At 35.9% G+C, this 24,197-nt stretch overlaps 1 protein-coding gene across 1 annotated transcript; it reads left to right on the top strand.

Annotated features, from left to right (window-relative positions):
- Positions 1 to 9,409: 9,409 nt before the first annotated feature.
- Positions 9,410 to 23,968, top strand: LOC110638261 (uncharacterized). Its single transcript, XM_021788759.2, has 20 exons — positions 9,410 to 10,861; positions 11,698 to 11,901; positions 16,502 to 16,606; positions 16,719 to 16,784; positions 16,865 to 17,029; positions 17,227 to 17,301; positions 17,401 to 17,555; positions 17,905 to 18,040; positions 18,135 to 18,204; positions 18,299 to 18,426; positions 18,531 to 18,587; positions 18,850 to 19,035; positions 19,128 to 19,220; positions 20,283 to 20,368; positions 20,460 to 20,526; positions 20,605 to 20,671; positions 20,793 to 20,929; positions 21,999 to 22,090; positions 22,187 to 22,253; positions 23,380 to 23,968. Exons 1-20 carry the CDS (start codon positions 9,632 to 9,634, stop codon positions 23,539 to 23,541), a joined length of 3,348 nt encoding a protein of 1,115 aa, XP_021644451.2. The 5' UTR covers positions 9,410 to 9,631; the 3' UTR covers positions 23,542 to 23,968.
- The last annotated feature ends 229 nt before the right edge of the window (positions 23,969 to 24,197 follow it).

Genomic DNA, 24,197 nt, shown 5'->3' with positions numbered 1-24,197 from the left:
AAAAAAGGAATTTTGGAGTATAATTTGACCAACACTTTCCGTGAATTGCGCGTGTGATAGGGATAGCAGGAATATGGGCCCACCAATTCCCTCGGCCACTCACTCACTCACATTTCCATGCTTCTGCACTGTAGCAACATGTTTTGGCGCACCGGAAACCGGCTCATACTTTAAAAAAAAAAAAAAAAAGCTAGCTCATACTTTTGAGTAGACCTTGGGCCAGGCCGGAGCCGGACTTAAACCGCTTCGGAAATTTCATCTTTAATTTGGGTCCACTGTAATCCCCACCCACTATTAGCTTTATTGTGCTCCAACTCAAAACTAAAAAAACTTATATATATGTACATGCTGAATTAGGCGAGGAATATGAGGATACGTGTTTTTATTTTATTATGCCATACTTTGAAAAATTAGAAAAAAGAATCCAAGAAGCTCACATTTTGATGGGATTTAGAAGGAAAAAAAAAAAGGAAAAATAACTACTACAAAAAGCTAAAAAAATATAATCATTAATTACAAGCGAAAGAATAACTATTCATCAATTAAATTACACCCAATAAAATATTTTCAATAAACTATTTATATTAAATATATTAGCCTATTTCAATCTCATTTAGATGCAATCCAAAATATTTATAACTTTAATTACACTATATACCATAAGAGTGTCTTTAACTCCAATCGATAATGTCACAAGAGTTTTGCGATCGTCGGACGACTCTCACCTAAGTGAAAAGTGAGAAGTCACCACTTTAATTTTGAGAAAAATTAAAGAAATCATTTGTTGTCAAAAAAAAATTTACCACTTCTAAGACAGAGATATTAGGTTCGGGGTCTATATACGCGTAGGGAAGGTGTTAGGCACCCATATCGTCATTCAACAAGGGTATGTGGCTTTAAGGATAAGCTCTTTATAACTTATAACCGATAATTTCGAGGTTTAAGTTACAAAGTTATTGCCCATATTTACTATAGGAACATTTGATGTCTCACCCTTCGGGTTGTCCCAAGAACATAGGTAGATGGGATGACCCTTGGTGAATTGTGACTCTGTCTTTTGTCATGATTATTAAATTCCTCCCTCTGTAAAATTATGACTCTAATTTCGAAGAGGCATTATTTGGTTCTTAGAGATTCATAATAAGTAAGGAAGACTCTCGGCTCACTCATCATTCCTCTCATCATTGGCATCCAAACAATTGAGGGTGTGGTGCGTGAAGTGAATTTTTATAATTGAACCAATATGGGTATAGATTTTTATTCCTTTTAATTGGGACTTCAATTCAAAAAGAATGTGTTAATTAAAGCCTAGAGAGTTTTCTTCATCAATGAGGACTCTCAGTTAATGAATCAAAGTCACATCATCAGCGATATCAACCATAAAATTTTTATCCATATTGATCGATGAATTTGCAATTTATAGATTATGAGTCAAATTGTAGAAGCTTAAATTATTAAATTTGAGGAAGGACTCTCCCTCAGTGAAAAATATAATCTAAGAAAAGACTCTCCCTTGTGCTCGAAAGGTTAAGAATGTAATGACTCCAAGGACTCTCCATTGGATTTCAGCTATAAGAAAACTTGGTGTAAAAATTTAGAGTTCATGGAACGACTCTTATGTGAACCTAATATTGAAATACATTTGTAAAAATATATTTAAAAAAAAAATCAAAGGAAGGACTCTCCCTTTTGGCACAAAAATCATAAATTTAGTGAAATATTAAATAGAAAAAACTTTTCTCCGAACTTTAAGAGACGTTAAGATGCTTTATATAAATATGAAAGGGGGTTCAAGAAAATGACTTTCTCTCGAGCTCTCATTTTTTATAAAGAGATTGTAGTTTTTATAGAGGATATAAAAAAAATTCATAAGCATGGAAGGGGGTTCGAGGAAAGGGTTCTCTCCCGAACTCTCAATATTTTATAAAAAGAAAGATTCACCTTCAAAATGTTAACAAATACAGGACAGCATTACTTCCGAACTCTCATTATTTCCTGAGCTATAAAATGACAAAAAAGCTATAAAATGAGAAAAATATACTATTCCCTAACTCCTTGTTATGCATAAATACAAGCATGTAAATGACAGCTATACACTCGTTATTTCTGATCTTTCAGATTTGCTAGCCACACAATATCCGAACTCATCCTGTCGCACACATCTCGCTTTTATTATTTTCAATCTCTTACAATCATGTCTGAACTCTCTTCACTCTATTTATTATATCCGAACTCTAACTATAACCTATTATCTTATTCGAACTCAAACAATTATTCCTAAACTATTTCGAAATAAGAAACATATTTTTAATACAACTTATTATTTTATCCGAACCCAAACTATGGTTCCTACGCTTCTTAAAAAAAAAAACATACTTTTAATATAAAGTAAAATGATAGAAATGATATTTTCTACTACCACAATAACATAACAGTAATATTTACAAAACAAGCATAAGTAAATTTTAACCTTATTTCCCTAAGAGTTTGGCATAACTAAATATTTATAGAGCTCTAATTCTAACTTATGTAACATTACGGATATGACTCAAACTATCCCCTTTAGAAGAAACATGTAGACGTTAAAAGTTTTACCTGTGAAAGGGCTCTAGCAATGACAGGATAAAGTGAGTTCTGATGTATGAAGCTTATAACGAAGCCAAAGCACTATCAAATTGATTTTTTAGAAGTGATGGGTTAGGGCACTTTGGAAAAAGTGAGCTATTTGATGCTGATGTTGCAATGAGGATTCTTTAAAAAAACTAATGTTTCTATAGCCTCCTCCTTATATTCTCTCAGCTCTTTTTGGAAAAAGGACCCCTTCAATAGTGAACATTTTGGATATTTATAGGAAACAGAGGCCTTAAAATCGAGGGCCAGGATTCAAGATAAAAAAGAGAAAGGTCTGGATTTAAAAGGACAACATCCGAGGGTCAAGAATTAAAGTGACCAAGGATTTAAGGGCAACCATCAATCCAGGACTTCTCCATCCTTTTCCTCTTTGATCCAATGGTTGGGCGTTATGCCTTTTAAATCAAATTAAGGGTTGGGATTGAAAGGTACCAAATTTGTATTTGTTACTTTAATCCGAGGGCCTGAGATTTTTCCTTACAAATAAAATCAACGATGGAAACTGGAGCCTACTAAAATGCTTTAACTGCCCTGAATCAATGGCCCGAATTCATCCTTACAAGTAGGATTAATGGTGAAGATTGAATCATACCCCAATCGCTTTAACTAACTCAAATCTGATGGTGAAAATTCAATATTGCAAATCAAGGGCTAGGATTCAAAGTGATGTCTCTGAAATCCTCACACAACCTTTCTATCCCAATCTTAGTTTGATGTCCTTCCGATCTGGTGGTTTCTAATCTCTTTATCAGGTCCCTCCATCTGAACTGATCTTCAGTCATTTAAAACATCCTCATTCGATCTCTCTTGATCTGTCCTGTCTTCCTTTATGAAGTTACTTTCTTCGATCTCTTAGAAACCTGTGGTCTCTTCACATCACCCTTTATTCAAATTCTTTCAATTCGATCTATGTGGTCACTCAAAAGCCCTTCATCCAATCTCCTTTATATTATCTATCCTTATCCGGTCTTTTTTAGTGTGCATTGAATATTAGGAAAACATTAAATATCTTGTTAACTGAGGTATCGCTTCGGGTCTCATAAGCATTAAATGCTCAAGGCTATATATATATAGGGGGGAAGGCCGTCACTCTCACATTTCGTGTTTCTGCATTCTCTCTCTTCTCTCAAATCTTCGACGAGTTCTCTCTTAGTTCTTAATTTCTAGTAACATTTTTCATCGAAGTTATAGTATTTGATCTTTTTTCGTCATACATTTTCTTTCTTCAACTGAAAATGAGTAGCACTGATGGTTAGAGAGCGGGGAGCCTACCATCAGTACACATTTCATGGACCTCCGATGAAGGTGAAGAGGTCGGACCAAGTGGGCGACCTAAGATTGAAATAGCGGTCCATCCAATCTCTAACCAGCCTGCCAGGCTGAGCCAGGGACAAGCTCCGATCCCAAGGAAAGAAGCTTTCCTGGTCGATGAGATAGTGTCAGTTCTTAACCGCTCTGAGCTAGCACAGATCAGTTAGGAGTACAATCTCGCGACTGATGCTATCGAGCTCATTAGATGTCATGGGGATCTCTAGGATGATCACTTCGAGGAGGGAGATCAGATTATGACTTATGAAGAACAGTTCAAAGCTAGGTTGCGATTTCCCTTAGATCAATTTTATAAGGATGTCTTAAGATACCATCGAGTCTGCGTGGCTCAACTACATCCGAACTCATGGTGAACTCTAGTGGCCTTCCAAGGTTTATGTTGAGTTAAAGGCTTGGAGCCCATGGTGAAAGTCTTTGCCAAACTACATTAACTCGCTCTATAAAAGAATGATGAATATTAGTTTTTTCAGGCGAAGCCAAACTGTGGGCTCTTCGCTAATCTTTCCTCCTCGTTGAAGAATTGGAAATATCAGTTCTTTATCCTGCAGAGTTGAGATCCCTGTGGCTTCGAAGGCATCCCACAGAGCTGGAATTACTTGGCCGATAGGCTAGAAAAGAAAATCGATTTCAACGAGGTCGAGAAGGCTATGGTGAAGGAGCCCAAGAGTCAGGTGAACACTCACAAATACCTGTGCTCAGACGTTATTGAGGCTAAGCTTAAGTGGTGGATAATGAACGTGATCACCCAAAAAGACGTTCCACTCCAGCTTTCTGATCTCAGGTCTGGGAAGGGTAAAGCTTCTCGTCTCAAGTTCTATGATTATCATGAACTCATTAACTTTTTTTTTTTTCTATACAGATATGGCAGGAGGCGATGCTGATAAGGCAGCTTAAAAGAGGAAAAAAGAGCTCGCTAAAAAAGTTTTGGAGAAAAAGAAGGCTGCTGTTACTACCACAAAGGCCGAGCTCGAGGCCTAGAAACGAGCCCAAGTGGAAGGGGCGAACTCCCCAGCCCGAGCTTAAGCAAAACCTACTGTTGATGGGCTAGTCCCTACCCCGGAACAACTATAACATCCCATGTGGAAAGGGAAGGTCTCGGCTGGAGCGGTCCTTTGGAAGGGCAAGGCTTGCTGGTGCCCTTGTCCAAATGGGGGGCAGGAATGAACTGAACCATACATTAAAATGGGGGAAGTTAATCACTAGAGGCACCTTTTAGTGGAATGGCCTAGAGAGTTGGAAGAACTCTGAGGTTAAGCATGCTCGCTTGAGAGAAATTCTAGGATTGGTGACCTCCTGGGAAGTTCTCCATTCCACCTATGGGACAAAACCGTGAGGCTCAGGATGGGTTGGGCCAAAATGGACAATTTCTTTAGTGATTGGAGCAGCGGCATTACAGATGGTATCAAAGCCGGACCCCCTCTAGTAGATGTGTGGTTCGAGGATGAACCAGGTTGAAGCTGGTGGGCCTGTAACATCTCGTGCAGAAAAGGAAGGTCTCGACTGGAGCAGTCTTCTGAGAGGGCAAGGCTACCTGGTACCCTTGTCCAAATGGGGGGTAGGAATGAACCGAATCATACATTGAAATGGGGGAAGCTAATCACTAGAGGCGCCTTTTAGTAGAATGGTCTAGAGAGTTAGAAGAACTCTGAGATTAAGCGTGCTCGTTTGAGAGAAATCCTAGGATGGGTGACCTCTTAAAAAGTTCTTTATTTCACCTATGGGACAAAACCTTGAGGCTCAGGATGGAGTGGGCCAAAATAGATAATTTCTCTAGTGATTGGAGAGGGGGCGTTACAACAACCCACTATTAAACCTTTGATCTCTACTGCTTTAGATAGTAGATCCTCAAGGTAAGCTGTCTCTCTGGGCAACCACTCTCCCGAGGTGCTCAAATACTAATTAGCTCATTAGAGAGGAATCGCAACATGCGAGGCAACGTAGACCTGGCCCGAGTCATCGGCGCTTCAATTTGTTTCCCTGAAGACTGAGCTTGAATGGCCCCGGAGAGCATCAATGAACTCCTCAACCAGTCAATGAGCTTGAGCTTGGAAGTGGTTACTACCCAACACATGGTCAGTTAGAAGGTCAACTTTCTGAGGAGGGAGATCTCTAAGGCGGTTTAGGAGGCCATGACTTCTAAGAGCCAACTCTCAACTGCGAATGCTCGGATTATAGAATTAGAGCAACAGGCAAAATCTTCTGAAGAGATAACAACTCGACTATGTAAGGAACTTGAAGATGCCCAAGCCAGTCAAGCTACCGACCTGGTTAAGTTTGCTGAGGAGATAAAAGCGAAGGAGAATGAAGCCTTGGAGAGGGAAGCCGACGCCTATATGCAGGCCCATAACGATCTCCTAGCCAAGCTTATTAAGCACTATCCTGAAGAGGACTTCACCTAGCTCGAGAAGCTCGCTTCGGGTGTTGGGGCTGAGAGCGAGAGCGAGCCGAAGGGAGAGGATGCAAATAATGTAACTGATGAGCGGGCTAGGGAGGACTCGCCCGCAGAGTGATGTAATATCAAATATGTTTAATAAAATATTTCTTTAAGATTGATCTTTCTCATTTTCTTATCGAAATTGGATAATCACGTGACTGGGATTAAATTACAAGTTCAATTATATGTAATGAGCTTTAGAGATCAGACTAACAGCATAGAAATTGAAAATAAAATATAATACCGAACTTCAATCGAGAACAAAATTGAAATTTAAGCAAGTATATAAAATTGAAATTTATTGAGATCGGATGGTTTGAGGACCAGACTATATAACAAAATAAAAACAATTGTTGAGATTGGGTTATTTGTGGACGAAAATTAGACCTAAACCAGGAAATCAAACTTCAATTAAAACTAAAACAAGAATGAGATTGAAGATTGGATAATCGGCACTCAAACTTTCGAGAAACTAAAAAGGATTGAGCTTAATGAAACTTAAAAACCAGTATTATTGAGTTCTGGCAATCCCGAGATTGGACTATGACAGAATTGTAACCTTTATCGAGATCGGATAATGTTGGGATCGAACCCCGATTCAGAAACTAACCTCATGAAATTGACGAACATTAAAATTTCAACAGATGTAAACCAATTACATATTAATTAAACTAGAATTGTCATTTTTTACAAATGATGAATTTATTGACTGAACCAAAATATAGTATCTACAAATAATATGATCACTTACTATTGAATTATGCCCAGGTCGAACCATTTCTTTGTCCATAAAATTGGGAAATATTACTATCCTAAATAAGCAAAAGCCTATTATTTATTAGGTAAAAGCTACTCTTTTCAATGAAAAAGCTTCTCTATAATAGGTAAGAATATTTATCTATAATAGGTACAAATTTACTTATAAGGGTAAAATCTAATAGTATCTCATAAATATTTTTATTTATAATATTAATTACTTCAATCATAATCTAATTAAAAATTTTATTCAATCTAAAAATAATATTATAATATAATTTCTACATTACATAGATCTTCACATGATAAAGATATATATATATATATATATATATATATATATATATATATATATATATATATATATATATATATTTATTTTACTCAAATTATGAAAAATATATTTAAATCCCTAGTCATTAAATAACAATTATCTCCGACAACTGTACGGAGAGGCTTGGACGGCGGAGGCGATGCAAAAAAGCACGGAGCAGTGAGTGGAAACTGTCAAAGTAACGATGACAGAGTAATCTATGGAGAAGCAAAAATGGAATCAAGTTGATTCAGTTTCATTATTTCAGCTGGACTTGAACACTGAATTAACAGTTATAGCAGCTTTTTAAAATTGAGAAATATTTCACTTTTTCTTAAACTAACCCTCAAAAAATTAAAAATTTTTTGATTTATTTACTCAAATTTAAAACTTAACTATTCTTCACGCTTTTATATTTAATAATTTAATTTTATAAAATTTTAATTATTTAGTTTTATGTAATTATATCCAATAGAATATTAACTATAATTTGATGTATTCTAATATGATTTATAATTTATTTGATATTACTGTTGATTTTTTTTAAAATATCTCATTAAATAGGTTAATTAGATAGTAGTAAAAATTAATTTAAAATTATATTTAACATATTTCAAATATAAAATTTTAAAATAATTAAATAATTTTTTTTATAACAAATTTAGAATGATAATTTTTGCGAAAATTAGTTTTTTAATCATTCAATTACAGTTAAAAAAAATTGTTGAATATATCAAATCAATGTAAAATAATACACTATAGAAATATTTAAATAAATTAAACATACACTAGTTCTAATAGGGTGTTCTGTTTCAATTTCGGAATGATTTTACATAATAGTTGATATGGAAACCAAATTTTTAGTTTTTTATTTTAAAAATCAGATTTAAAATTAAATTGCAGTTCTAAATAATTTTAGTATGATTCTAATTTTAATTTTAGTTTTAATTTTATATCAATTTTAATTTTAGTTTGAAACTTGATTTTTACACTTAAAATTATGATATTTTTGTGTTGATTTAAAAATAGTAAAAATAATCTTATTTTTCTAACATAAAACAACAATAAAAAATATTAATATTAAAATTTAAATAATAATATTGATATAAAAATATATTATATATAGTCTTTAACAATAATATTATATTATTTTCTATATATTTTTTTAATTATACAGTTATTAACTAAAAGATATATACATATATACTTAAAAACTAAAAATGATATAAGTGATATAATTTAATATATTTATAGTTAAAATTATTTAAAAAAAAAAGAGAAAGATAAAAGATAATATCAAAAAAATACTCTTATAATTAAAGATAAATTATTTTTTCTTATTAAAGATAAATTAAGTTATGTATAGTTAATTAATATAAATATATGTAATTTTATTTATATTATAATATATATTTTTAAAATATAAAAAATATCAGTTTGATGTTAATTCGATTATCAATGAAGAATCATAATTGAATTAAAAAATATAAACTAATAAATATAAATTTAATTTTATTTTTATAATAATTTTTTTAAAATATAATGTAATCTTTCAATTTATTTCAAAATTAAAATATCATATACAACCTAAATTTTATGCATATAAAAATATTATTTATAAAATAAAATTTTATTTTATTGGAGATTTGATTTAAGATTTCCTTAATTCGTTGTTTATCACATATGAATTATTAATTATAGATTATTTTTTATTATCTTTTGTGACCATAATAATTTATGATAATATCATTTTTTTTATATTATTCTAAATTTATAAGTTAAAAAAATTTTAAATACTTAAATTTTTAAAAAATATATTTTTCATATCATGTGCTCAATTTGAAATCGAAAATTCATTAATCAATGTGAAAAATAAAAAAAAGAAAGAAAAATCCCCAACTATAAAGTGAACCCCATTAATCATTACACACAAATTCCAGCTAATCTCCCACCCATCCCTATTCTCTTCTCTCTCTTACTTCGCCCTAATCAAATCTCTCACGTTTGCTTTCTTATAATACCTCTCTCTCTTTCCTCTCTCCTTGCTCTTACCCATCTTTCGCTCTCAGTCTCTCTCAAACCCAAATACAAACCAAAAGAGAGGGACTTCTATTCCCTCACTACAAAACTCATCCCCCAAGAGCCACCAAACCCTAATTCTGTCTACCATGGACGATTCAACTCAGCAACTTCAACAGGCTCAACTCGCCGCCATACTTGGCCAGGACCCTGCCCCTTTTGAAACCCTAATCTCTTCTCTCATGTCTTCCTCCAACGAACAACGATCGCAGGCTGAGCTTGCGTTTAACCTCTGCAAGCAGACCGATCCCGATTCTCTTTCCCTCAAACTCGCTCAACTACTTCAGTTCTCTCCTCACTCTGAGGCTCGGGCAATGTCAGCCGTCCTCCTCCGCAAGCTTCTTACCCGTGACGATGCTTATCTCTGGCCTCGTCTCTCGCTCGCCACTCAGTCTTCAATCAAATCTATTCTCTTGGCTTGTATTCAGCACGAGCAGACTAAATCCATCATTAAGAAGTTGTGCGATACTGTTTCTGAGCTTGCCTCTGGTATTTTGCCTGAGAATGGCTGGCCTGAGCTTTTGCCTTTTATGTTTCAGTGCGTTTCTTCTGATTCTCCAAAACTACAGGAATCGGCGTTCTTGATTTTTGCTCAATTGTCACAGTATATTGGCGAGACCTTAATTCCATTTATTAAGGATTTACACACGGTATTTTTGCAGTGTTTGGGATCGTCCCCAAATTTTGATGTGAAGATTGCCGCTTTGAACGCGGTTATCAATTTTATTCAGTGCTTGAGTAGCTCATCGGATCGGGATAGGTTTCAGGATTTGTTGCCGGCTATGATGAGGACGTTGACTGAAGCTTTGAATAATGGGAATGAGGCTACGGCGCAGGAGGCCTTGGAGCTTCTTATCGAGTTGGCAGGTACAGAGCCAAGGTTTCTGCGACGACAGTTGGTGGATGTGGTGGGTTCCATGTTGCAGATTGGTGAGGCTGAGAGTTTAGAAGAAGGGACTCGGCATTTGGCTATTGAGTTTGTTATTACTTTAGCTGAGGCTAGGGAGAGGGCGCCAGGGATGATGAGGAAGTTGCCACAGTTTATAAGCAGGTTGTTCGCCATATTGATGAGGATGTTATTGGATATTGAGGATGATCCTGCATGGCATAGTGCGGAGACTGAGGACGAAGATGCGGGAGAGACCAGTAATTATAGTGTTGGACAGGAGTGTTTGGATAGGCTGGCCATTTCATTGGGTGGGAATACTATTGTTCCAGTCGCTTCTGAGCAGTTGCCTGCATATTTGGCTGCTCCAGAATGGCAGAAGCATCATGCTGCCCTCATTGCTCTTGCTCAAATTGCTGAGGGTTGCTCCAAGGTATAGAAATTGTTATTCATTTGTGTTTGTGGTTTGCCTGATTTAAATTACATGAGGTGCAATTGGAATATGAATTCTTTTAAGATTAATTTCTAATCATATTCTTAATGTTAAGTGTATTTTTGCTATTGCTAGAATTGTTTTGAGATTGGAAGTAAAATGCTTAGTTAGCTTTGATTCATAGCATTTCAGTCTTTTCTGTTGCAATGCAAACCAAATAAACTATGGACAAAAAAAAATGATTTGCATACTTGCATGATCACTATGTATATTTTGTTTCATTTAGCTTTAAGCGAGGCATGCAAACCAAATAAACTATGGACAAAAAAAAAAAAAATTAGTTGCATACTTTCATAGTTGGTAAATTTATTTTCTTGCTATCATGTTTTGTGGACCGTAACAAAGCTCAATGCATAGTAAAAAGGCAAATACAATAGCATGATGAATAAGAATTTTGTTCCATTACATTCCTTTTTATGATGTACCAAACATACAACAACTATTATATGCATTTGTTTTCGTTGCCAGTTAGAGAAAATACTTTTTGCTTAGTAACATTATTCCACGTATCTGCCTTTTGCTGTCTGGGAGCAAATTGGTTATTGATATGAACAACTTAGGCAAACTGTTAAAAATTTTTACCTGTTAGTTTTATTTGATCAATCTTTAAAATCTCAAGGTTTCTAAGTGCTACTGTAATACAATTTTTGGTTAAATGTAGTTAAAATTATTATTATAATTTTGCTAAATATAATTAAATTTATTATTTTCTATTATTTATTAAATAGATACTCCATGGTGATGTTCATGATTTTTACTTGTATATGTTGCTGTAGGTAATGATAAAAAATCTGGAACAAGTGGTCTTAATGGTTCTAAACTCATTCCATGATCCCCATCCTCGCGTGAGATGGGCAGCTATTAACGCAATTGGACAGTTGTCTACTGATTTGGGTCCAGATTTGCAAAATCAATATCATCAAAGAGTGTTGCCAGCACTTGCTAGTGCAATGGATGATTTCCCGAATCCTCGAGTGCAGGTTAGTTACTGCTATCACTTTGAGTTATTTTCTGGCTTATCAATTCTGTATTTGGCATGGAAGTTTTGAATGGAAAAGAATTTGTTTTATGTTATACAAGTTTCATTATGATTAAGCCCTTTTTCACAAATTACAATACTGTTGGTTGCGTCTCCTTGGTGCTCATATGATCTTAATCACTTCACTAACATGCACGATATAACATGCACAATATAAAGTTAATAAAAATGATTTTCTCAATTATGTTTTTTCTAGGCTTTATCTTGACTCTCTCAGTCTCTCTCTCATCATTCCACATTCCATTACCATTGTCTTCCTTTACAGATGTCGATTGCATTCTATTTTCTTGTTGTTTAAAGGTTTGATAGGTATCTGGTGTATTCATCTGTTCAGATGTTCTGCTTTTGTGAGTCTTTTCTTCTTGTTGGATGTAATCCCAACTTGTTAGTAGTATAGCTAAGTTGGAAATTGTGTTGTAGTAGGTTTTAGTATATTAAAATCTATCTCATGCACAAATGATTGAATATCAGATATTGTTTGTACCATAAGTCTGTGAAGGTGGGAGCTCTTATGAGTCTTATTTGATAATTTGCCCCTCCATTGGGAATAAAGAAAGATTAAATCATCGTATAAAGTGGCTGATTGAGGTACAACTTGGAATGTTGTGCATAATACAGGGATACGAAGATGACGTAGAAAATTCTCAAACATAGGATGTGATGATGCATCAACATCAATAATAAATAAGGACTTACATATGTGTTTTAAATTTGTTTAGCTGTATTTGTGTAATTTTTTTAGGTAGAAAATTGTGTGGACATTCCCACATGGAGTGAAGTGGTCTCTACGTTTGATTGGTGTGTCTACTGTCTTATATTTCATCGGAGCATTTTCCCTTGAAATACATATTTCAAGAATATCCATTGTAATATATTTGGGAGACCACAATACTCAACTCAACTCAACTCAACTCAACTAAGCCTTTATCCCAAAAATTTGGGGTCGGCTATATGGATTCGCTTTTTCCACTCTGAACGATTTTGGGTTAAATCCTCAGAAATGTGTAATGCTTCTAAGTCATGCTGTACTACTCTCCTCCAAGTCAATTTAAGTCTACTCCTTTTTTTCTTTCTATCCTCTAGCCTAATGTGTTCTACTTGTCTAACTGGAGCCTCCGTATGTCTACGCTTCACATGACCAAACCACCTCAATCTCCCTTCTCTCAACTTATCTTCAATTGGCACCACTCCTACCTTTTCTCTAATACTTTCATTACGGACTTTATCTAGTCTAGTATGACCACTCATCCACCTTAACATTCTCATCTCTGCAACTCTTATCTTAGATGCATACGACTCTTTCAGTGCCCAACACTCACTACCATATAGCATAGCCGGTCGTATGGTCAGACGGTAAAATTTTCATTTTAATTTATAGGGAATCTAAAGAACACATAAAACACCCGTGGCACGACTCCACTTCAACCATCAGGCTTTAATCCTATTACTAAAATCCACATCACATCCCCCATCTACTTGAAGGATCGAGCCTAGATATTTAAAGTGATTACTTTGGGACAAGTGCCACTCCATTCAAACTAACTCCTTCCCTATCACCGCTTGGCCTTCACCGAACTTGCAATGCATGTATTCTGTCTTCGTTCTACTTAACTTAAAACCCTTTGACTCTAGAGTACTTCTCCAAAGTTCTAGCTTCCTATTGACTCCTTCTCGTGTCTCATCTATCAGAACAATATCATCCGCAAACATCATGCACCAAGGAATACTCTCTTGTATATGTTTCAGTCGGTTCATCTAAAACTAATGTAAAAAGGTAAGGGCTTATGGTCGATCCTTTGTGTAATCCAATTGAGATCGGAAAATCTCTTGTGTCCCCTCCCACTGTGCGCACAATAGTAGTTGCTCCTTCATACATATCTTTCAATACTTGTATGTACCTAATAGATACCCTCTTTTGTTCTAACGCATTCCATAAGACCTCTCTTGGAACACTATCATAAACCTTCTCCAAATCAATAAAAACCATGTGTAGATCTTTCTTCCCATCTCTATATTTCTCCATCAAGCTTCTAATGAGAAAGATCGCTTCCATAGTTGAACGACTGGGCATGAAACCAAACTGATTGGGAGAGATAGAAGTATCATGACATAGTCGATGCTCCACAACTCTCTCCCACAACTTCATAGTATGGCTCATGAGTTTAATTCCCCTATAGTTTGAGCAACTCTGTATGTCTCCCTTATTTTTAAAAATAGGTACTAAAATACTCTTCCTCCATTCATCAGGCATTTTCTTTGAGTTTAGAATCTTATTAAATAATTTAGTTAACCATGCCACTCCCATATCTCCCAAATACTTCCACACTTCAATTGGTATTTCATCGGGTCCACAGGCTTTACCTACTTTCATTCTCTTGAGTGCTTCCTTTACTTCTAAAGATCTAATCCTTCTAGTATAATTTACATTCTTTTCTATTGTTCTATAATCTATATTCACGCTATTTCCATTTTGACTATTATTAAAGAGATCATTAAAATAATTTCTCTATATTTCTTTAATGTCCTCATCTTTCACCAACACTTTTCCTTCTTTATCCTTAATGCACCTAACTTGATTGAGATCTTGACATTTCCTTTCTCTACTCCTTGCTAATCTATAAATATCTTTCTCCCCTTCTTTAGTTCCAAGTTTCTCATATAACTTTTCAAAGGCCTGTGCTCTTGCTTGGCTAATTGCCTTTTTTGCCTCTTTCTTTGCTATCTTGTACTGTTCATATGCCTCATTATTATCACATTTAGGTAATTTCTTATACCATTCCCTTTTTCTCTTCACTGCCTTTTGTACTTCCTCATTCCACCACCATCTCTCTTTTGAGGGTGGTCCATGTCCTTTAGACTCCCCAAGTACTTTTCTAGCTACTTCTCTAATCTTTGATGCCATCTGTATCCACATATCATTGGCCTCCATATCTAGCTTCCATACTTGGACTCAAGAAGCTCATTTTGAACTTCACTTGTTTTACTCCTTTGAACTTCCACCACTTTGTTCGAGCTACACTATTTCTTCCGACCTTACTTGAATTGTTCCTAAACTTGACATCCAAGACCACTAACCGATGTTGACTTGTTAAAGCCTCTCCTTGAATGACCTTGCAATCCTTGCATAGAGCTCTATTTGTCTTCCTGGTTAAGAGGAAGTCGATTTGGCTTCTATGTTGCCCACTTTTGAAAGTCACTAAATGTGACTCTCTTTTTATAAAGTAGGTATTTGCTAGTATTAGGTCGTATGCCATAGCAAAATCCAGGATGCTTTTTCCCTCCTCATTTCGACTGCCAAAACCAAAACCTCCATGAACATTCTCATAACCTTGCCTATCACTTCCTACATGTCCATTCAAATCTCCACCAATGAAAACATTCTCTTCATTCGGTATGCTTTGCATTAAATCATCCATATCTTCCCAAAACCTTTGTTTACTCTCACTGTCTAGTCCTATTTGTGGGGCATAAGCACTAACTATATTTATTGTTTCTCCGTCTAGTACTAGCTTTACTAGTATAATTCTATCTCCTACTCTTTTCACAGCTACTACTGCGTCTTTCAATGTCCTGTCTATGATTATACCCACTCCGTTCTTGTTTCTCTCCTTTCCGGTAAACCACAATTTATACCCTGAATTACCCACTTCCTTACTTTTCTCTCCTACCCATTTAGTCTCCTGAATGCAAGCAATATTCACCCTTCTCCTTTCCAAGGTATCCACAAGCTCCATTAATTTTCCTGTAAGTGATCCAACATTCCAAGTACCAACCCTGATCCTCCTCCTATCCTGCTCCTTCCTAATTGGTCTCCTTCTATGATATCTTCTATTATTTTCTATGTCTATCTTGTGTTCTGTTCCACTATTTGTTCTATTATCTGTCTTATGGACTAACTTCTTTACCCACACCCGTCCATGATGTGGGAACCCTTGCTCACTTAACACCACACCCGGGCGCCGGCATGGCGCGTCGCTTTCGGTGAACGCCCTACACCCTTGCATATTTATCACTACACCCGGGCTCCGATGTAGCGCGTCGTTAGTAGAGGACGCCCCAACGTTTATATCACTACACCCTTGCATATTTATCACTACACATTGGGAGACCACAATGTGTTACTAAAAAATGTTGTGCTCATTTTAGGTTAAGTTTGAGATGACAGGAATGAAGAAGCATAAAATCATTTCACAAGGTTCAAATGTTGACCTTGGACTGAATGTGAAATGCCTTTTTCCCCCACTCATTTATTTTCTTCTTTATTTTTCCCTGTTGGTAAATTTCTTTATCATTGCTCATGCTGGCTGGAGTTTATTTGTGAACGCTCTAAGGATCACCATTCATTTTTTGCTTATTCTCCTAACTATTCTGCAATATCCTTTTCACTATTATCATTACCATATGATTGCTCTGTGTGTGTGCGCGCGCATGCGCACTTGTGTCAACTCCATACAACATTTTAGTTTATGATAGCTGGTTTGTGGTGAAGATTATGCTTAGTGCTGCACCAATGGATTATTCATTGTACTCTTTTGTGGCAGGCTCATGCTGCTTCAGCAGTGCTCAACTTTAGCGAGAACTGTACTCCAGAGATTTTAACGCCTTACTTAGACGGTATAGTGAGCAAATTGCTTTTACTATTACAGGTATATCAAGGAAAGTGTTAATAACACATTTTTAATCATCTACTTGAATTTGCTTTGATGGAAGCAGATATTCTTCTCTGTTAATATTGATTGTATATGCCATGTACTGCAGAATGGAAAACAAATGGTGCAAGAGGGAGCCTTGACTGCTTTGGCCTCAGTTGCCGACTCATCCCAGGTAAGTGAATAACAATAACAATGGCGTTGTTTTTATTTTGTGTTGTGTTAGACTTGATCTAACAGTATCTGGTATTGCAGGAGCATTTCCAAAAATACTATGATGCAGTAATGCCATACTTGAAGGCTATCTTAGTGAATGCAACAGACAAATCCAATCGCATGCTTCGTGCCAAATCCATGGAGTGCATTAGTCTGGTTGGAATGGCAGTTGGGAAGGATAAATTTAGAGAGGATGCTAAGCAGGTATGTACAATTATGTAAGGGGAGTCTTTCTAATTAGCCTTCTTCCATGGAGTATTTTCTCTAAGTGAGAAGATGTTGATGATTTTTCCTTGATTTCTTTGTTTTTTCTGTGGGATTCTTACTACCATATACTGGAATTGTTTGGTTTTCCTTAATTTTTTGCTTGACTTCTTGTTTTTAATTTCTGCTTTTGCAAGGTTATGGAAGTCCTTATGTCTTTGCAAGGATCGCAAATGGAGACAGATGATCCAACAACAAGTTACATGTTACAAGTATGCTTTTATCTCCAAAAAAATTGTTCTGCTTGTTGCTCTTTTTTTTTTTTTTTTTTTTTTAAATTATCTTATAATAACTACTTCATAATGTTATAGGCTTGGGCCAGACTTTGCAAATGTTTGGGGCAAGATTTCCTTCCTTATATGACAGTTGTCATGCCACCGCTGCTTCAGTCTGCTCAACTCAAGCCAGATGTAACTATTACATCTGCAGATTCAGATAATGATATTGATGACTCAGATGATGAAAGGTATTCACTTTTTTTTTTTTCCCTAGAACTTGATTAACCTTTGATGGGAAATGCATATGCATTAATGTGCTTTAGTGTGCATATAAATGTGACTTCTATGATTTTCTTTTCTCTACTTCCAATTGCATGAGTCAAATTTTCAGCCAAGTATGGATCTGCTGATTTGTACAGAAACTTTTTTAATTTGTTTGCCAGTTTTTGTAGCATGAATGGCTTCTCTTAGGTTTTTACACTCTCACACAAGCATGCTTAGAGACAATTATGTATGTGCGTTGAAACACATGGTTTGATGGTTGTCTTGCATGAAAACTCTTGTAACATTTCACTAAGAGTTGTGGCCATGTCACAGCATGGAGACTATCACCCTTGGGGATAAAAGAATAGGGATCAAGACTAGTGTCCTGGAAGAAAAAGCAACTGCATGTAACATGTTATGTTGCTATGCAGATGAGCTTAAGGAAGGATTCTTTCCATGGATTGATCAGGTTTGTTTCAATGAAACATAGTGTGTCTTCCCCCTTAACATTACTTGCAATATTGACAATAATGTAAATATGTAATGGTGCATTTGCCTTTCAGGTTGCCCCAACCCTAGTTCCTCTTCTGAAATTTTATTTCCATGAAGAGGTCAGGAAAGCAGCTGTTTCAGGTATCACATTAATTCACATTTATTTTTTTTTTCCCTTCATGCTGTCGGTTGGGCATCGGAAATCATAACTGAAACACTGGATCTGTTTCTGTAGCCATGCCAGAGCTACTGCGTTCTGCAAAATTAGCTGTAGAGAAGGGGTTCTCTCAAGGTCGCAATGAGTCCTATGTAAAACAGCTGTCTGACTATATTATTCCAGCTTTGGTAGAAGCATTACATAAGGTTGTTATAATTTCTGTATGTCCAGCATTAGCATAACACATATTTTTACTGCTATCATAATGCTTATTGTGGTTGATGGAGTTCAATTGCAATTTCACTTGCAGGAGCCTGATACCGAGATTTGTGCAAATATGTTGGATGCACTAAATGAATGCTTACAGGTTCGGCATATTGTAGGTTGAGGTTTTATTATGTCACTTTGGGGGTTCATGTGGTTAACTACAGTAATAAATAATTGGAAATATTTGACATTAAATAGCACCTGAACATTATTATTGGTTTAAAAGTAATTTGTTAGAATCTTCAGTTTCTTTTGCTAAGATAAAATAAGAAATGTTGTTGAGGAATCAAGTGATTTTTTGCCCCTCCTGTATTGTGAAGTCTCTGAATACATATGGCAAATTCTTTGGTTTCCTCTTTCAGATATCTGGACAACTTGTTGATGAAGGTCAGGTGCGATCTATCATAGATGAGATAAAACAGGTGATCACAGCTAGTTCTAGTAGGAAAAGAGAGAGGGCAGAGAGAACCAAAGCCGAAGACTTTGATGTTGAGGAGGGAGAGTTGATTAAAGAGGAAAATGAGCAAGAGGAGGATGTTTTTGACCAAGTTAGTATATATGGCAGACCAGTTTGAAGTAGTTTGTCTATGATCTGTAGGATTTTATTTTTCTTTACCTTAATGCCCGTTTATTTTTCCAGGTGGGTGAAATCTTGGGAACTTTGATAAAAACATTTAAAGCCTCTTTCTTGCCCTTCTTTGATGAGCTATCAACCTATCTAACTCCTATGTGGGTAAGTTCTACAACAAAATTACAACAATAAAATGGATGTCCTAGCTTATGCTTGTTTCACATTATTTTTCTTTCTTTTATTTTATTTTTATTTTTATTATTATTATTTTGGGGGGGGGGGGGGGGTGTGTGGAGAAGAGTTTCTCAGGGAAAGGACCAGGGTATTGAATCCATAGTTCTTACTTGTTATGACAAGCCACACCTAGTTGGTATGCTGCTTGTGAATTTTGGCGCTGTTGTTTCCTGCATGCATGAAATCAGCAACTGGAGCTGCCTTATATTGGAATGCTTTGTTGGCTTTAATTCTTCAATAATCTTGGAACTGAACAGAATTTAATTAGACATGAAAGTTTATCTGATTTCTATCTAACTAACTAACAACTTTAGCAGCCAAGTTGAGTCATGTTCATTTTATAAGTCAGTATTGTTATTTGATTGTCTTCAAATTCTGGCTCTTACTACCTAAGGAGCATTTCTAGTGTGCAAAATTGTTGTTGCAATTTTCCCAAGGAAAAAAGTATCCTAAGGACCTGAATTTGCATGTTTTGTCTATTGAGCCCCTAAAGATCTATTGGGTCTGATTCAGGGACTTAATAGACAAAACACACAAAGTGCAGGTGCTGAATAGTCAAAATATGCAAAGTTCAGCGCTCTTGTGACAGTTCTTACTGTCTAGTGTCTAGTCAGACTCCTTTTTCTGCACTAAATTGGTCTGTGATGAAATTATCAATGTGTGAAATTTACATGCTTAAGAGCTGTTAAAAAAGACATCCATACATGTTCAAGGGCTTCATGTGGAGTAATAGAAGTCTAGGGGGCTCAATAGACAAAATACACAAAGCTCAGGGGTCTCGTGGTGGTTTATTCCTTTTCCAAAGGAAAATTTTCCTCTCTCATATTCTGCTTTGGAAAAGGTTAAATGAGTCGGAATTTGAAACCTTAAGAGATGCTGATTAAATTTTATTCATTGACCTAAGTTATGTTAAATGTTTTGTTATTTCTTATTTATTTATTTTTAAATCTTATACTTGAGCTGTTACCCCTGATATGTTTCATTGTTTAGGGCAAGGATAAGACAGCTGAGGAGAGGAGGATTGCAATTTGCATTTTTGATGATGTGGCAGAGCAATGTCGTGAGACAGCACTTAAGTAAGCTCTTTTACAATGCATATTGTGGAAGTAGTATTGTTGTAATTAATAACAATTTATTAATGCATTTTGTTCCCATGTGTTGATACAGATACTATGATACATTTCTTCCATTCGTATTAGAGGCTTGCAATGATGATAATCCTGATGTTCGACAGGTCTGTACTTACTAAGCTCTGGCAATTATATGTCTCTGGTTGCTGATATTCTCATCATATTTTATGACTATTTCTCAGGCAGCTGTATATGGACTTGGGGTTTGTGCAGAGTTTGGTGGATCTGTATTTAAACCTCTTGTTGGAGGTAAATTGCCTGCACGCATCCTTGAGCTATTGATTTCCTTGCTAGTTGCTACTTTCTACTAGTGAGAACTTTTCTTTTTGATGTTTTTTGTGCGCTAACATTTGTTACTTGCTTTGGTCAGAGGCTCTTTCGAGACTAAATGTTGTGATACGACATCCTACTGCTAAGCAACCTGAAAATGTCATGGCATATGATAACGCTGTTTCTGCTTTGGGGAAAATTTGCCAGTTTCATCGTGAAAGTATTGATTCAGCGCAGGTACTTCAGTATTTATTTTGTATCTGTTTATGTTGTAAATTATATTAGAGTGTTAGAGGATATCCAATTATCCCAAGATGCTTGGTGGATGAACATCAAAAAGTGGGAATGATGTCACAGTAGCAGCTGGCTACCATTACACCTGCATTGTCATTGATGCAACTAGTGCCCCCCCTATTATTTCTTTTAATGTCTGTATTTGCTTCCATACAAGAGGCATGATGCTGATGGTTGCATCTGCATGAGAACCTTGAGGCTCCAGCTGTACCTTGGATATATAGCTAATTTCTAATGCTAACAAATTTTGCATTTTGAATCTGAATGTTTACTAGTTTACAAATCCTTCAGTAATTTCTAATCGTCCATGCAATTTCACAAATTGGATGCAAATACAACATTACTTAATAATGTCTCTACAACAGTCTGTAGAAATTGGAACTGTTGCTGGTCAATCATTTACTTCTGTGCAAATGCAACCATAAATCCAAACCAATGGGAGAATTTCTCTCCTGTTCAATGGGAGATGGAAAGAGCTTGTTAACTATTTTACTGTATGCATTCGTACATGACTTTATCTATGATTTCATGCATCAAATGTCATTATTAGGCGTTACATCTAAACATCTTGTCGGATGCATTGTTTCTGTTTTTGTCCTTAACAGTTATGGCTGTCAGAGGTATTTTGACTTCCCTTTCTAGTTGTAATTCACCTTTTCCTTGTGACTGTCAAAGAATGTATGTGGAACGTGAACATGTGTAATCAGTTATCTATGATCTTTATAATTTTCCTTGATATCTACCCCATGTAAAAACTGAGAACTGGAAAATTAATTCCCTTGTATTTTGCTGTGGTTGCAAAAATATGGGAATTTCATTGATTTAAGGTGGATAAAATATTGAACATTTGAAAGAAATTCATTGGTGAATGAAGTATCATTACCCAGAATTGGCTGGATTTATGATATATTGAAGTAGTTTCTGGAAATTTGTTTTTCGGTTTCTCACTGTGGAATTTGCTGGTATTTTTAGCAGTTCTCTTGTGGTTTGTAACTGCCTTCATGTTTGGCAGGTTGTTCCTGCATGGTTAAACTGTTTGCCAATAAAGGGTGATTTGATTGAAGCAAAAGTTGTTCATGAACAGCTTTGTTCAATGGTGGAGAGGTAGGGACATAGGTTCTTTATGCTGTTTCCTCTGATCTGTTTCCTCAGTTTGTTTATTCTTTAGTAATGAACCCATATATTGGCTTCCATCTACAGGTCAGACAGTGAGCTTCTGGGCCCCAACAATCAGTATCTACCTAAGATTGTTTCGGTATTTGCCGAGGTTAGTTATTCATGAGTAGATTTACACCTGTACAATTCCTAAATGTCAAAATATTGCAATTGTTATTTTTTTAAATAATCCTAGGGCTTCATGTATGTGTGATCTATGGTTCTATCAGGGTGACGAGATTCCATTGTCCCAATGTCTGATCTAATGTACGCCAGAATGTGGACATACTAACCATATGGTTATGTCCTATATCTTCCATATGTCATCTGGCAATCAAGCTAGTTTGATGTCCATTTGCACCCAAGTTTTGAATCACTCTACTAAACTTTCATTGGTTTTATTATACTATATGGTTACTGGTGGTCAATTCTCTTTTCGGCAGTCTAGACTCTAAAGCCTGGATCAAACTGGCTGGTCTAACAAGGTCAGCTGCGAATTAGTCTCTAGCAGTTGATATGGGTATTCCTAAACCTACAAATGGTCTTGACCAGAGACCAATTGATCCTAACACTCTGACCATGAGCTGGTCAAACCAACCTAGGTTTGGCTGGTGGACTGGAGTAGATTTAAATCAGGTGATGTAGTGGCTTCTTAAGCTGTAGCATCATCTTTCAAAATTGCACAGTTTATCATGGTTAGAACTCTTGATCTTTTGATTGGAGGTTTAATGAATTTACCAATGCTCTCTCTCCCCTCCCCTCTTCATCTCTTCTTGAATGCTTGACCCCTTGATTGCAGGTTAAGTGTGGCTGTGTATTATTTTTTGCCCCTTCTGCTTATTAGCCTATTTTTAATCAAATCACAATTAAATATAGAGTTTAAACCTTTGCATAACTTGGAAATTCTGCAAAGTTACAGTTGGACACTTCATCGCTATATCTATTTCAAGTTTCTTTCCTCTATTAGCCATAGTACTAAAATTATAGTTAGAATTTTAATGCGCTTGACCAAGTAACAGCTAGCACCCGTATTATTTTTGTTTCAAGTTCTCATTTGCTGGTTAGTGGCTAATTTTCTGGTTCAATGACTGGAATTGCTTTTTTAAATCATGACCCCCGTTGTTTTGGATTAAATTTTCCTATTAATTATTTATTCCAAAATATTGATGTGGTACAATTGCAAGTGAAAGCTGCCTGCAAATTGTATTTTCTTATCAAGAAAACTACCTTTATTATAGGTTCTATGTGGTAAGGATCTGGCAACAGAACAAACTGCAAGCCGAATGGTTAACCTGTTGAGACACCTTCAGCAGACTTTACCACCAGCAACATTGGCTTCCACTTGGTCATTGTTGCATCCACAGCAACAGATGGCATTGCAATCCATTCTGTCATCATAGTGCCTGGCGTTGGCAAGCCCTTCTCAAAATTCAGTCTCCATTCAGTCTGTGTGGAAGTATATTTATTACCCATTCTTTCCCATAAGATGGTTTCCATCATTTGTTTTTGCACGATGTTCTGCAGCAACCTGGCATCAGTTGGATTGAGTGTGAAAGTCGGTCATTGAGATTGAGATGAATCTTTTTTGTAGAATGTGTATATTATTTATAGTTGGAATCAAGTCAATGAGGAAGAGAAAGAAAGTGTAGGCATTTGTGGTCTTTTTTTTTTGCTTTTACTTTTTGGGTTGGTGCGTGAGGTTGGAGGGTTGTAAACGGGGCAATTCTTGTCGCAGTTTTGGTCGTATTGTGTTTTAGGTTTCATAACAAGCTTTCTTGATTGTGATAATGTATGGATTGAAATTTTCAACGTGATTCTTTCATTATATTTGCGATTTCTCACTGTGGTTGGTGAAAATAAATGGACCGTGTAATTTGATCCATCCGTTTGCATGAATGATGCTCACTTTATTGCTGTGTCCAATCTTATCTTAAATGGGAATGAACAGCATGGTTAAAAGAGTAGGAGTCTCACCCTGGTGGTCAAATAAGTGGGACCCTTTACAAGTGACACTTTAGGTATTCTATAGACTAGTATATTTGATATAATGGTGGGG

The sequence above is a fragment of the Hevea brasiliensis genome, chromosome 15 (genome assembly GCF_030052815.1).
Source record: "Hevea brasiliensis isolate MT/VB/25A 57/8 chromosome 15, ASM3005281v1, whole genome shotgun sequence".
Lineage (NCBI taxonomy): Eukaryota > Viridiplantae > Streptophyta > Magnoliopsida > Malpighiales > Euphorbiaceae > Hevea > Hevea brasiliensis.
This window is presented reverse-complemented; position numbering and strand designations above follow the sequence as displayed.